General features: G+C 36.7%; 1 protein-coding gene across 4 annotated transcripts in view; it reads left to right on the top strand.

The window, feature by feature from the left end:
- The window catches only part of KATNAL1 (katanin catalytic subunit A1 like 1), a 92190-nt gene that overhangs the window by 63158 nt on the left and 12619 nt on the right, over positions 1-16413 (top strand). For 3 of the 4 annotated variants that reach the window (XM_011219125.3, XM_011219126.3, XM_011219127.3), the window contains exons 10-11: positions 8105-8231; positions 9872-16387. In XM_011219125.3, coding sequence (XP_011217427.1) covers positions 8105-8231; positions 9872-10070 — 326 coding nt within the window. In that variant the 3' untranslated portion in view covers positions 10071-16387. Of the gene's footprint in view, positions 1-8104; positions 8232-9871; positions 16388-16413 lie in introns of those variants that run through there. The other variant, XM_034665032.1, reaches the window with a different exon arrangement.

Here is a 16413-nt window from a genome sequence, read left to right as displayed (position 1 = left end):
AGCCTTCAACTGATTGGATGAGGCCTCCCACTTTATGGAGAGCTGTCTGCTTTACTGAGTCCACTAATTTAAATATTAATGTCATACAAAAACATCCTCATAGAAACATCTAGAGTAATGTTTGACCAAATATCTGGGCACTGTGGCCTAAGCAAGTTCACATAAAATTAGCCATCATAGACCCTAAGAGAGCTTTCTAGCTAAGCTTCTCCCAAATTCCTGATACACAGTGACTGTGAAGATAATAAATTATTATTTTAAGTCAATAAGTTTTAGTATAATTTTTTATTCAGAAATAATTGATAGGCTACTTTATAGTTTTTGTCAACTGATTCTTACATCTGGAATATCAGTTTCTATTGGCTACTTCTTAATTTTCTTAATTGTGGGTCACATTTTTCTGTTTCTTCACATGTCCAATAATTTTTATTGTATGCTGTACATTGTAGGGCGTCTGGATTATGTTGTTTTCCTTTGAAGGGTATTGAATTTTGTTCTGGCAGGCACTCATATTATTGGCAGAACTTAAGAAAAAGCTACTTTACAGTTATTTGCTGTCTGATGGCTAATGCATGAAAACAGTTGCCCCTTATCTCTTGTTTTGTATTTGTTTACCATAGAAAGACAAGTCTGGTACCACTTTTTTCATGATGGCCAGAAGTGGAAGCCTCACCTATAACTTTTTTTTTTTTTTTAGATTTTACTTATTTATTTATTTATTTGACAGAGAGAGCACAAGCAGGGGGAGCGGCAGAGGGAGAGAGAGTGGGAGCAGGCTCCCTGCTAAGCAGGGAGACTGATGCAGGGCTTGATCTGAGGGTCCTGGGATTGTGACCTGAGCTGAAGGCAGACACTCAACTGACTGAGCAATCCAGGCACGCCCGAAACTTAATTTTTATAACATATTCCTTACTGTCATGACTAGATCTCAAGGCTGTATTTAGTAATTAATTGGTAGATTTGTAGCTCATAGATTCTGCTTGTTTTATCTCTCCATTAATTCTAATAATCTCATTACTTGAAAAACGTTCTTTTTCTTAAAACAGTGCTTAAATTACTGATTGAACTTACAATAATAATAAACTTATTTAAAGCAGTAACGAAAGTGTTTCAATTTAGAAGCTGTAAACTGTCCTGGAATATTCCACCTCCCAGAAGCAGCTCCTGAGTGCCTGACTTGCTCTCCTGTTAGCCACATGAAGGTTTGAAATTTGAGTGGCTTGTTATCACTTCTGATTTAATGTTTCTTTTGTTTTGCTTTTTCCCTCTTTTTTCTCCTCGTTTTCCAAACCAAATATCTATTCTTTCTAGTGTATTTTTAAGAAATGGGTTTTAATTTTACTACTGTGTACAATGATTATAAATAAGAAATTAATACTAATGGGGGAAAATAAAAGTTTTACTACTTGAATAGACATCATTTAAACTTTGGTACTTTGAACTTTAATTCACCATAATAGGGAGGGGAAAAAATATAACTGGAAAAACAGTTGATGATAGCAATTTTATAAACTGCTGAGGAGAGCTTAGGTTTTGGGGGAAAGACATGCTTTGTGGTACAAAGGTAGGAATTTAGCTTTCTTTGAAATATTAGAGAAGAAAATAGAATTGGCTGACTGAAGGGTTTTCTTCTAAACTTGTTTTCCCTTATGAAAACGTATGTCCATTATAGGTAATCACTTTTGGGTGCTTCTCTTCGCTCATTATTAGTCTGAAGGTATATACCTTGTGACCATAGAACTTGAGAAATTGCTTTCCTCTAAAGTGTATCCAAACAGGTAGTCATAATTAGAATTCACTCTTTCTAGCTTTTTCTTTCATCTGTATTAGGTCAATAGGTGTTTATCCAGCTGTTAGACATTTATTAGGTACTGTGGGAATATAAACAATGTACAAGCCTTGTCCTTAGAGAACTCACGATGCAGTTAGTTGGAAGGTAGGCATACACTTAACCTAACCATAGGGAAAACAGTGTATCATGATCCTAGTGTTCTCTCTCCATGGTACGTTTTCTTTTTAAGTTTTTTATTTAAAATTCCAGTTAGTTTATTCCAGTACAGTGTAAATTCCAGTACAGTGTAAAATTAGTTTCAGGTGTACAACATAGTGATTCAACACTTCCATACAACACCTGGTGCTCATCATGGAAGTACACTCCTTAATTCCCATCACCTATTTAACCCCCGCCCCCGCCCCGGTCCATGGTACTTTGGAGTGGTGAATGAGGAATAATAAATTCCCAAAGTGCTTTGGGAGACTTCATGGAGGAAGTTACATTTCCACTAATTTTCATAGAGAAAAACAGAAACAAAGGTATGGTTGCTTGAAAATGAATAGACAGATAGCTCTTGTGGTTGGAGCGTCTGGTAGGATAGGAGGGTCTGGAATAGACAAAATAGTAACATTTGGAAAGATGAGAGACCTGAAAGAATTATTTAGAAATCTAGGGTAAAATTAATGGAAAGATTGTATGAAAGTTAAAAAAAGGGTGAAGGACATTTTATGAACCAAAGCAACCCATGAAAAATAAATTTTTAGTTGGAAAAGGAAAGGAGTATAAAAATGAAAATGGATAAAATGAAAGGCACCCCTGAGGCCTCAGCTGGAGCTTGGCTTTCTGGGGCACTTCCTTCTTACCTTGTGGCCATTCCATGTGGCCTGGGCTGCTTCAGGCATAGTGGGTTTCAAGATAGTCAGACTTCATACATAGGTAGCTCAGGGCTCCAGATGTTCCACTGAAAAAGGTGGTAGGGGCATCACTTTTTATAACCTAGCCTTTAGAGGTCACGTAGTGTCACTTCTGCTGTACCCTGGGTTGAAGCATTTACAACCCCACCCATTTTCAAGTTAGACTAGCTCTGGGTGGAAGAGCGGCAGGACCACATTGTAGAAACATGTGTGGGATGAGAGAGACCGTTGCAGCCATCCTGGTAAATACAATCTGCCATAGTTACCAAAAGGCAAAATAACGGGTGCAGCTAGAGTGTGGCCTTACACTAAGTCTCTTCTTTCTTTATGCATCTACATTATGGCAGCAAGCACCTGGGCAGCTTAATGAACTCCTTTTTCAGCCCCTTTCATTTAATTATATTTTGCTTTTAGAATAACGTCCCTAAATCACTAAAGTGTCATAGAGTCTCTTAGACTCTGAGTCTAATTTCCTATCACATCAGGGGCAGAATGCTTTTTTTTCCCCCAGCTGTAGGTTCACACCTTATCTGTCTTAATTGTGTCTGTCTGCATTTTTCAGTCCTCCTTTGTACTTTTCTACTTAACCCCCCCCCCCCGGCCCCGTATATGCATGCTTCTTCTCACTTCCATGTCAATATTTATGGTACTCCCATTTCCCAGATTGTTCTCTCTCTTTGCCTCTATTTACATTTTGTTTGGGCCCCTGGCTGGCTCAGTCGGTAGAGCATGCGACTCTTGATCTTCGGGTTGTGACTTTGAACCCCATATTGGGTATAGAGATTACTTAAATGAATAAAACTTTTAAGAAAAGTTTATTGATTTTTTTCAAAGTTGACATTAAAGCATGCTAATTCTTGAAGGCTTCTTTGGCCTGGCCTAGCTCCCTTGTGTAGAATTTACTTCCCAGGGTTATCTGTGTCTCAGATGGTCCTTAATAGAAGGGATCTGGGTTTTCTGTGTCTCCCTCTAATCTTGTTTGTTGACTAACCAATGGTGATGGTAGGGGAGTGCTGACTGTGAGCCAGGCTTTACATGTATTAACTTATTTAACCCTCACAGCAGTCTTATGCAGTAGATTCTGTTCTTATCTTTATTTGACATGTGAGGAAACTGAGGCATCGAGGGGTTAAGTATCCCAGCCAGTGAGGCAGAGCAGGGCTGTAAGCCCAGACAGTCTGGCCCCAGAGCACGTACTCGCTGTCTTCTGTGCTGGACTGCCAAGTGTGCTTAAGAAGAATTGTTAGTGTAAGAAGTGTATGATCCTTTTAACGAAGTTGATTTAAATTTAGAACACACTGACTTGGTTATGTGGCATTCGCAGTTCTTTATTATTGACATATTAATTTCTTGTTAAATCCTTCTGCAATATCATTCCATTTCATAGAGCTGACAGATCCTACTTGGAATCTTCTAACAAATCACTGGTACAACCAGAATTAGAAGTTATTTTCCCCAAATTATAGTGACTAGGGAGAAGGCTGCTTCCTACTAGGCTTCAGTGCCACCAGGCCCTCACTTTGAGCAGGCTTGTGCTCCGAAGTTCGTTTAAGGTGAGTGACTGGAACTTGGTTTCTGTGGGATAATACATTATATTGAACTTGGTATTTGAGTTCTTAGGGCAGGCTGCAGTAAAACATTTTGATTTATAGATACAGTGATACTCTAACATGAGGACTAAGAGAGCAAAGTGATATTTGTTCGCTAACATTCACCTGTTAGGCGTGAAGCCCTATGAAATCACACTTAGGTTAAATTCAGAGTTCTTACTGAGGCATCAGGAGTACAACTACTTTCTGTAGCAGCAGACCTAGGGGCTTCCTACCCTTCCCTCTTTTTTCCCATACTCCTCTTGCTGACCACCTGAGTGCTGGACTTCTCTGCCTCTATACCATAGTCAACTGTAAGGTGGGCCTATTGGCTGGGGATGGTCACGGATAAGGAGCTCCGAAAATGAAGGAATTCTGGAGGTAAAGATTTGTGACTCATACTCTTTCTTTTTTCCTGGCAATCCCAGATAATGCCTGCTTGCTTCCCCACTGTGGCTGCCCTTTGCATTGCTTTGCTTTGTCTTACTTTGTATGTATGAGTGAGAAATATAACTCATTATAGAACCATGTATTAAGATTTAGTTCAGTCTATCCAGTAATTGGCAGACAACCATGTAACTACTTTCTAGGACAAGAAATGGAGCATTATCAGACCTCAGAAGCTCCCAGTATATTCTTTCCCTAGCAGAGCTCCCTTCCTGCCCCCTGGTGGTAATCACTGTTACTCCTTTTATGGAGATAATTTATTTTTATCTTATAATTTTCTCACCTAATAATGTATCCCCAAACAAAGTTTTATGTTTTTTAAAACTTAAATTGAGTCACACTAATTGTGTTTATTTGTATTTTGCTTCTTTTGTTCAAGTACATTTTTAAGATTGATCCATATTACGGTATCCAGATGCTTTTCATTTTTGTTGCTGTATAGCATTCCGTTGTATTACTCAGCTAGGGCTGCCATTACAGAGTACCACGAACGGAGTGGCTTAAACAAAGGAAATTTATTTTCTCCGTCTAGAAGTCCAAGATCAAGCAAGGTGTTGTTTCATTCAGGGGCCTCTTTCCTTGGCTTATAGATAGCCATTTTTCTTCCAGTGTCTTTGTGTGGTCTTCCTCCATGTATGTGTCCTAATCTCCTCTTCTTATAAAGATACCAGTCAGACTGGATTAGGGCCCACCCATATGACCTCATTTTACTTTAATCACCTCTTTTAAAGGCCCTGTCTTCAAATACAGTCACATTCTGAAGTATTGGAAGTTAGAACTTCAACATAAAACTTCAGGGGCGCCTGGATAGCGCAGTCGTTAAGCGTCTGCCTTCGGCTTAGGGCGTGATCCTGGCGTTCTGGGATCGAGTCCCACATCGGGCTCCTCCACTGGAAGCCTGCTTCTTCCTCTCCCACTCCCCCTGCTTGTGTTCCCTCTCTCGCTGGCTGTCTATCTCTGTCAAATAAATAAATTTAAAAAACAAAACAACAAAACTTCAGGGGGTGAGGGAGACACAATTCCGTCTATAACATCCATTATGTCATCATGCCACAGTTATCCATTATATTATTTGGTGGACATTATGGTTGTTTTTATAATTTTAGGCAATTATGAATAGTACTGCTATGAATATTTTTATACTTGTATAATGGTGAAAATGCTCAGTTTCTTTAGGTTGAGATGGAGCGTTCCATCCTTGCAGTGAATTGCTGGTCATGTTGCATAGCTGCAACAATAATAGATAAATCCAATTTGTCTTCCCAAGTGGTTGTGCCAAAGTGGGTGTTACACGTTATACTCCTACCAGCAAGATAGGAGAGTTCCCATTGCTTCACGTTTTTCCAGAACCTCAGGCTTTTTAATTTATACCAGTCTCTTGGTGTGCAGTGCTACCTCATTGTGGTTTAATTTTATTTCCTTCTTTATTAAATAATTTGAGTATCTTTTCCTTTAGTAGCCATTTGAATTATAACAAAATCAAATGTCTAGTAAAGGAAAAGATATATAACAAATATCTGTTCAAGTCGTTTGCCCATTTTTCTATTAGGTGGTCTGACCTTTATATTTGTAGGGGTTCTTTAAATATTCTGGATATAAGTACTTTGTTACTTATATATGTTGTAAATATTTGCTCAAGCTCTGTAGCTTTTGTGTTTTCACTCTATGTACAGAGTCTTGGTGAATTGGAGTTCCTAATTTTAATGTGGTCAGTTTATAAGTCTTTTCCTTTGTGGGCAACTATATATATATATTTATATTTCAAGAATATTCACTCTGAAGTCATTAATATATTTCTTGTTTTCTCTTCTAAAATGCTTGTAATTTTACATCTTATGTTTAGATTAGTAACATATCTGGCACTGATTTTTATGTATGGTTTGAGGCAGGATGCAATATCATTTTTTTTACCCTGCAGATAGTAGTTGTTCTGGAATTTTCTGCCACCGCTTGAAACCACATATGTCTTAAATCAGGTGTCCATAGTATATGCTTTGATCTGCTTCTAGGCTCCCTGTTATGTATCATTGATCTATTTGTTTATCTCTGCAAGAGTATTACACTGATTTGAATCCTATTGCTTTGTAATAAGTCTTAAATTCTGATAGAGCAGTTCCTCCCACCTTACTGTTGCTTTTCCAATGTGTCTTGGTTGTCCTTGATTCTTTCCATTTCCATAAACATTTTAATATATTCCTGTTCAGATCCACAGACAGACCTGTTGGGATCTTTACTGGAATGCTTTGACTCTATGTGATCGTTTGGGGAATTGTCAAAGCAGGAAAGATAAACAGTGGGGAACTGTTTTAGATTAAAGAAGACTAAAGAGATATGGTAACTAAATGCAATGTGTGATGGTTTTTAAGAAAGTTATAAAGACCTGGGGAAAATGGGGACATTTTAATCTGGATTGTGTATCAGATGATTCTAATGTACAGGGTTAAATTTGCTGATAAGTGTGATAATTGTACGGATACCTTTGTTCTTAGGAGGTACGTACTGAAGAATTGAAGGTGAAGTATTGCAATGCCTACAGTTAGCTCTCAATTCAAAAAAGAGGAGGGAGGGGAAGGGAAGGGAGTGATAATGGCAAAATATTGACAATTGGTGAGTCTAGATGGAAGGTAAATGGGTGTTCACTGGTTTTTTTTTAACCTGTAGATTTAAAATTTTTCAAAATAAAAGTTGGAGTAATTACATTTTATATATCAGGAAATAGTGGAAAGCCAGATGCAACCTAAGTTTGCGTTATCTTACTATGCTATATTAAATAGAAATTTGACATTAAAATTGATATTGAAACGGCAGGCATGATTGGTTATTTTAAATAATTCTGTAATTCATTTGGGCTTACACAATACAATACACATTTCAGTCATATTGGAACAGCAAATGTCCGTGGGCTGGTTCTCCAAGTAAAAAACACATTAATAAGTATTTTGTGCCAAGTGCTGATTTCCTGTATCTTAGAGAATCTTTTTCTATATCACACTAAAAGGTGAGCAAAATGATTCACAGGAGTTACACGTCATGTAATCTAATTTTTTAAAACTAGGCTTAATGTTGTTTTTTACTAAAAGCATGTTTGGTATTTGAATATTAATGATTTTATTTTTCATAAAGGATCACAGACCCTTTATTTTCATGGCAAGTATCTTCACAATCTATAAGGAAAACTCTGAGTTTTGCTTCAATTTTTAGTTACTGCAGCCAAGGCACTTAGGAAATTTGGTAACTCTGAGTCTTGCAATGAGTTGGTAATACTAGGTGGACTCAAGTTACTGATTCCTCTTTCTTTTCCTGAACGCTAATATGTGATTTCTTATCAAAATGCTCTTTAAAGTAAAACACCCAACAGTAACAAAAAAAATCTTCTACAGCAAAAGGAAGAACTGAGCTGCTGAAGATCAATCTTCGTGAGGTTGAACTGGATCCTGACATTCAGCTGGAAGATATAGCAGAGAAGATTGAGGGCTATTCTGGTGCTGATATAACTAATGTTTGCAGGTATTTTGTTAATGATCTGTGACCTTAGATATTAGGTATAGGTTTGGCAGGAGGATTGATCTTAAAGTTAGTGTCGTTATTAGCCCTTGACGTGAAAGCAGCGACCCATTTCCTTGAAATGATTCTCATTTGTCTTGTTTCTTTTCTACATAACTTCATGGGTCATTGTTAGATGAATAATTGTATAACAACATGACCACCTTTTCTGTTCCTTTGATTTTTTTAAAATTTAAATTCAATTAGCCAACATACATTACATCCTTAGTTTCAGATATAGAGTTCAGCAATTCATCAGTTGCATATAACACCCAGTGCTCATCACATCACGTGCCCTCCTTAATGCCCATCACCCAGTTACCCCATCCTCCCACCCACCACCCCTCTAGCAACCCTCAGTTTGTTTCCTGTAGTTCAGAATCTCTCCTGGTTTGTCTCCCTCTCTATTACTTCCCATTCAGTTTTCCCTCCCTTCCCCTATGATCTTTTGCACTGTTTCTTATATTCCACATATGAGTGAAACCAAATGATAATTGTCTTTCTGTGATCTATCCTTTGATTTTTAAGAAATTGTACTTTGTTTGGTAATAATGGCTTTGACAAGCTAAGGTCGGTTTAGCCCTAAATTGGAGCTTAGTTGCATCAACATAAAATAATATTAGTTTTGGCTGGCATTATTTTACCACATGCAGATGAGCAAGCAAAGTTGCATCAGTTTAAGCTGGGAAATAGATATTTTATATGTATAAAATATATCATATATTTCCCTTTCAATTTAGTGACATCGTATTTTATAGACATTTCACATCGCTCAATAAGGATTTTCTTTCTTACCATCTTGACTATACTTAAATTGGCAGCAGTAGCCTTTCTTTAAAACAGTAAAATCTGTTGTTTCTCACTTTTTGTACTAGTATTTTTCTTACGTGCATGTAAGTTTAATGGCACACAAGAAGCTCCCAATAGTTTCTAGTATCACTGGAGTAAAATATATAAAAATTTGAAGTTTTGGCTGGGTTGGCTTCCTGATAGTTTTTTTTTTTTTTGTGAGCATTAATTGTCCAGTTCTTCCAAACCTTCATAATTATGTACAGCTGATCAGAATGGAACTGAAAATAGGATCTGGAGAAGCCAGGTTTTAACCCTTTAGTTGCCCACCAGTGCTGGATGTGGGGGATGCCACATCCAGTCTATGTAGATACATTCACGTTCCAGAGAAGGAGTTTCCTAGCTCTACCTCCTCTAATTAGGTCGTAGACAAACTGGCATAAGATTTGAATTATCTTAACATTAGCCATGTGTTCATTTTCAAGTGTGCAATTCAGTATTTCAAAACTCTACTTCTGTTTCCTAACTTTCTTGGCTGCCTTTGAAGAGCAAGTGGGGAAAAGAAAATTCAGTACCATCTGAGCCCAACCTCGACTTTTAGGATTCATTAATAGTACATTTTATGTTTAAGTCATTTGCATCCCATGTTTTAACCTTTTCCAAACCCTCAGGATATCTCTGAAATGGAAAATTCTGAGTAGCATCATTAAAACACGTAAAATGATCTTTTGAATGTTTTCTCTTAACTTTGTTACAATTGACAGTGTTTAAAACATTTGCCTCAATATGGATTCACAGATTTTGTATGTTTTTAGGGATGCCTCTTTAATGGCAATGAGACGGCGAATCAATGGCTTAGGTCCGGAAGAGATCCGTGCACTTTCTAAAGAGGAACTTCAGATGCCTGTCACCAAAGGAGACTTTGAATTGGCTCTTAAGAAAATTGCTAAGTCTGTCTCTGCTGCAGACTTGGAGAAGTATGAAAAATGGATGGTTGAATTTGGATCTGCTTGAATTTCTGTCAGCTCTTCCATTTCTGGTATTTTTATTTATAAAATGTGAAGAAATTCCCTGCAGTTTTTTTTTTTAAAACAGGTTTAGAACTTTTCATTGGAGAGATGGTTCCCTTCAAGGCAAAAAACCTAAAACCACAAAGAATATAAATGTAGTTGGGAAAGAAGAAGAGCTTACTTGGGAGCCTGATAGTCTCCGTCACCTGGCTTTGTGCTGGTGACTCCACGGAGTCACGCGTTAATATTGCACACGCAAAGCGGTGTGTCGGGGAGGCCGGAGAGTGGTCAGTATGCTCTCGTAGAAACTTGTTTACTAAAGGGTTAGAAGGACCTCTCTTTCTCACTTGCATTTGTTGTTTTTTTTTTGTTTTTTTTCTGTTCTTTGCTGTGAGCATGAGGGACCCATGTATGTTGACTTTTAACATCAGACCTGGGTTTGTGTCAAATTCATTATTGTTAAAAATGATAGTTTTGAATTAAATAATGAATTTGTTAGTTAAACCTTTAGAATTCAACTCTTAGTGTCACAGTCTATCATACAGTTGAATTTTTACCCTCTGTTCCACCACCATTTCTTCTGTTAGCTCTCTAATCGTTTATTCACCTTTATGATCGCCTCATGCCTTGTGGTCTTTGAAGTGTTTTGTGAGGTTGCTTCTCTGGTCTTCAGTATTTTTTGCTGGTACTTATATTGGAAGGGTGGGAAGAGTATTATGATTGCATAAGAAGCACTTCTTCATTCTTGAATTCTGGGTTTGTTTTCACTTTTCTTTGAATACATTCAAATAGATAAGCCCTTTATTTTCCTCAGCTCTAATGATGTTTGATTTTTGCTGAACTTGACTTTCATATTCTAAATTAAATACTTCGGTATTCTAAGGAAGTCCACTCTCTTGTGGCTAATGCAAAACAAACAAAACAAAACCTTTATAGTTTTCCAGACAGCTAGGTTAACAAAATAGCATTGTACATAATGAGTGATGTTCATTTGAAAATTTTAAAATTATTCCTTCTCTAGGTTGAGAACTTGTACACTGCAGTATAATTAGGGATAGAAGTCTGACATGCACATTGAGTTCAGCAGGAATTAGACAATAAAAAGAGGCCAGAAAAAGTAGATGGTGTGTATCTAATCACAAGTAGAATATGCTGGTGTTCGTTTTGTTTAAATTACATTTATCCCAGTTGGGTCGAGCAACCTTTGCTTTAATGGTTTTGCTTTTCAAAATTTGTATTTGATGCTGTCTTGAATTCTCAGTTTTGGAGAACACCCAGTGGTTTAAAACTAAAAATAATAGAACTTTTTAGACACTTAACAAAAACCTCTTAGTATCTTGCTTTACGAGATTTTTTTTCCTATTAAGAATTATATAATTTTCAGATAATTTAAGTCTGATTCTAAACTCCAGTATTTTATGTAATGCTATAAATTACCCCCCTTTCCTCTGAGGCATCATTTATAAGAGTTAAACTTATAAGACATCATGATTTTATTTTAATTGAATGAGTTCATTTAAAAATTGAAGTAACTTTTCTTTTATTCATTAACTTTTTAAATAAAGAAATAAATGATCACACTAAGATAATCTTGCAAACTGTTGCCACCCAGTAACCTATTTTTTTCCCCGAAGTCTTAGGGGCAGCCGTTAAAACGTGTGTTTTGATTGCTAAAACTTGTTAGACTGTTTTTCTAGGTTTTGTGTTGTGTTGGCATGTATTTCTACTTCTTTTTAAAATTGTTCATGGGTAATAATATGGTAATTGGGATTTTTAAAAATTATCAGTCAAGTAGTATTTGGACACTCAAGCTTCCTAGGAGCTTATCTTGGCTAAGATGGTGAATTGGGTGTGCTTTTTTAATTTTTTATTTCCCTCATTTCTCATTTTGCTTTGTCAGTGGATGGCGACTGCTTTGTATTTCTTAACCCCCTTAAAGGATCCTGGGGAGATTGCTCAGGTGTTCTCTCCAGCCTTTACTGTACATCGTATGTACACTGTCTTTATCGCAAGACAATGTGTTGCCTTACCCAGAATGAGAAAATTGTTGTGTTTTGCATTATCAGATTAGAAAGATTTGGTTCCTTTACTTCACCTGAAAACATGAGTATTTTGGGCTCTGCAACACAATGAGATTAGGACTGAGTGTTGTACAATTCTGTCTTGCAAATATCTGATGAGACGTTTCCTTCTTTTAGCGGACTCGTGTTGGTGGTTTACCGTGTACAAGACCCTCAGGTGGGAGCTCTGTGGCTTACAGAGTTGGACCAGGCTGTGCAGTTCTGACTGGGCACTTTCTATAATTACACTGTGTGGCTTCTGGCTCCAACTAATGAAATGAGTTCAGATCTTAAAAGGAGAGGCACAGTAATCTGTGTGTGCTTTGGAAAGATAATATATACAGGTTTTCCTCTTTTTCTCCTTTAAATCTCTTTAAAAAGAAGTTTGTTTGAGCAAGTAATTGTTATAGATCTGGCGATTTTCACGAACCATTTCCCAAAGTTCATATTTATTGTAAACATGTACACATGTAATTATGGTACATCATCATTATAAACGTATGCATGTTACATGATTATGGTAAACATTTTGCTCTTATAATCACTTTATTTTTTTTAACGGAACTTAGTGTTGATGAAATGTCCCGGACAAATGGCTTTTAAATGTAGGCTGAAACCTCCTACAAATCCAAGCAGGAAAACAGACGATGGCATCACAGACTTTCATCTTCTAGTCAGTAGCAGTGTAGACATTCTAGCATGATCAAAACACACTTTAGGCTCGGACTGCTATCTCCAGAAAAAGCAAGACAGCTTGGAAGAGGAAATGTGTTGTGGTCTAGCTGCATAATTAGGGGCTTCAGTTGAGCTCCTGAGATTGCAGTTTTTATGCTGTGATATTTGACTGTCAAAGTATAGGCTGAAACCACTAATTACTCAAAAAGTGAGCAAGCAAATATCTGGTGACTCTGCTATGAAGAATCATACAGGTACTTCAAGAAAAAAATGTGTGTATACAGCCCCAAGGTACAATATAATTGTCCCCCTTTCACTTGGCTAGGTGTAGCCTGACTCTGTTGAACATGAAATTATTGATAGTCTTTAGGGTTTGCACAGCTTGAGTTTGTGTGAGCTCCTGCGTTGGAAGGTTTTTGTACTATATGCTGTTGAATCTATGATGAGAATTGTAAAATGGTAGCCAGTTGGCGTAGTTTTGTTTCGCTCTCCTCCACCCTAACTGGAGATAAAGTGAAGGATTTAGGCAGGTATTTCAGTTGTGTGGGCTTTGGCTCCTTCAGTATTATCTTGATTATTGAGTCCTTTTTGTGTAGTAGTAGATCCCCACTCTTTCTTTAATCTTAGTGAGAAATCACCTTAGCCTGTGTCCTGTGTGATAGGCATAGAATGTTAAGGGTATTTGCTGGCCTGTTCCAAGAAAGGGCCACATTAACTTGAATGAAGCATTTTTTTAAACATTTTTTTGTGTCTTTTGTTCCTTAACTGTTTCGATTGTATATATTTTTTTTACGTATCACTTAATCTGTGGTGCACATAATATTTATGTGAATCTAAAAATCTGTCACAATAGAGAATAGGAATTACAGTTGGAGGGCTTGTTAGGGAATAAAAACATTTGAACCGCAAATGTTATAGTCTCATCTCCACTAATTATTTTTGCAGAAAAAGCTAAAAACTCAGTTATAATTACTATATTTACTTATTTATACTTTCAGGTTGGGCTTTTCTTATTTATTTAATTTTTAAAGGACGTTTGCTTTTAATATTGTTTCTTGATGCAGAAACTGTAAAGTACTTTAAAAATAAAACTCCTAAGATAATAGATACATTTTTAAACACTCACAAATTAACAGTAATTCTTGAAATGTTTACTAGGTTTTTTGGCTCCAGACCACTCTTTAACTCAGTGGTATTTCTAAATTTCTAAGTGACTTGTTAATAAAAAAAAAAGGAAAACTAATAAGGTAATGTCATTTATTCTTTTTATTTTACCATTCTCATATCTTCACGTATGTCTATAAATAACCAGGATGCTGCTTCGTCACCGGCAGTGTGTAGGATTTATACATTTGGAAGTTTGGCACAACAAATAGGGAATTAGAGTAGAGGTTTTCTTCCTGTAAAAGGGCTCCCACTTGATTTTGTGATCATAAAAGATGCTTTCGTTTTACAACCTCTGAAATGACTAAATATTGCCCTTTGGAAAACCTGAATCTTTGCACTTGTTTTTTCCAGAGTCTACCTCAGTTAACCAGGCATAGTTTTAGGAAGAACTGAACTGAAACCACATTTAAATTCTGTTCATCATCTATGCTGATTTGTTTAAGTACTTCCTTCTCTCTCCTCTTGCCCTCCCCCCCACTACCTTTTTTTTTTTTTAATCTTGAAATTTTTATTTAAAATATTTGCCTTTGCAAAACCATCTGTTCCAAATTAAGCTTCTATGAAATGCCTGGACGATTCTTTCTCTTTTTGGTGTGGCTTCATTATTTGAATGTGTTTCGTTTCAAGGAGCAGTTTCAAACACTTCTTTTCTCATAGCTTCATAAATGCAAACTAATATGATAACAGTAAAAATCTTGGAATCTAACTGTTCCTGTGTCCATTCTCTAAGAACCCACGTATTGTATGAAAACACACAGAAATGAGCACATGTCTATTCATGTGTTGGTACGGCAACAGGGAATCGCCTTCAGTTACCATTTGTCCGGTTTCCAACGGATCATTACATGTTAAGATGGTTTGTGTATGGTTAAAATTTTTGTTTCAGTGTTTGTCTCTCAATATTTTGAACCTAATTCAAAGAAAAAGACATTTCTAAATTGTATTTCTTAAACATACTTTTCCTTATATTTTGTGCTGCTACTTTGCTAGTCTCATGAGCTCAGATGTCTTTGTGCATAGGTTATGATTTGGTAATAAATATCTAGAGTATTGCTTGTTGGTGTTTTCTTTGTGGTTCCTATTTAATCTACTGTCACTGGTCCACTTACTGCCACCAGCGAGAGTAACAAACCCCTCACTAGTAGGGAATGACTTTTCAGAGTTTCTGTTCTTAAAAAATCACATATTGTAAACCTGAGCTCTTGTGTTTGCTGTGCATTATACTGATAATTTCAAGTTTGATGCAGGTAAGATAAGAGTGGCTTTTTAATTAATTCTAACGGGTTTAATAAATATACTTGCCTTACTCGTGTAACGCCATTGCAAGATGAATGTTCCATATGGTGAATTTTCCAGATGACAGTATCTTATTTTACCAATCCCCCAAAACTATTTTTTTAATTCATAGACTTTATTTTTTTGAACAGTTTAGATTTACAGAAAAATTCAACAGTGAGGACCATTCTTCTTGCCTCCTCTTCTCCCCTCCACAGCGCTTCAAGCCCTTTTTATTAATATCTTGCTTTAGTGTAGTACACTTGTGATACTTGAATCACTATTGGTACATTATTACGTTATTACAAAGTACATAGTTTACATTCAGGCTCACTCTGTGTCGTACAGTTCAGTGGGTTTTGATAAAAGTATAGTGTCGTAGATCTACCATTACAGGATCATACAGAGTAGTTCCAGTGCCCTAAAAATCCTCCTGGCTCTGCTGTTCATCTTTCCCCCTCCCCCGAACCCCGCAAGTGGTGATTTTTTTTTTTTTTACACTGTAGTTTGCTGTTTCCAGAATGTTATATAATTGGAAGCCTACAGTTGCTTAACAGTTTGCACTTAAGGTTCCTGTATGTCTTTTTGAGGCTTAATAGTTCATTTCTTTTTGTCTGTTACATGGATGTTCAAGTCTGTTTGAAGGACATCTTGGTTGCTTACAAGTTTTAGAGATTGCTATACACTGCTGTAAATGTTCATGTGCAGTTGTTTGTGTGGACCTAAGTTTTCCCTTCATTTGAGTAAATATCTAGGAGTGTGATTGCTGGAATATATGGCAAGAGTGTGTTTCATTTTGTAAGAAACTGCCAAACCGTGTTCCACAGTAGCTGTACCATTTTGCATTCCCATCAGCAATGAATGAGTGTTCCTGTTGCCCCACATCCGCTCCAGCATTTGGTGGTGTCAGCGTTCTGATTTTGCCACTCTAATAAGTGTATACTGGTATAACATGGCTGTTTTAATTTCCAGTTCTGTAATGACACGTTGAGCATCTTTTCATATGCTCATCTATTTTTAGTTGGCTTTTATTGAAACTTTGCTAGAATGTATCATACTTGTTCTCTGACTTTGTAAAGTAGAGAACTTGAGCTTAACCTTTTCTTTGTGATTGAGAGTTATCCTTAAGATACGCTACCCTCAGCAGCTAGTAGGGGTGGGAAGTGGGGG

Source organism: Ailuropoda melanoleuca, chromosome 7, assembly GCF_002007445.2.
Source record: "Ailuropoda melanoleuca isolate Jingjing chromosome 7, ASM200744v2, whole genome shotgun sequence".
Classification (NCBI taxonomy): Eukaryota; Metazoa; Chordata; class Mammalia; order Carnivora; family Ursidae; genus Ailuropoda; species Ailuropoda melanoleuca.
This window is presented reverse-complemented; position numbering and strand designations above follow the sequence as displayed.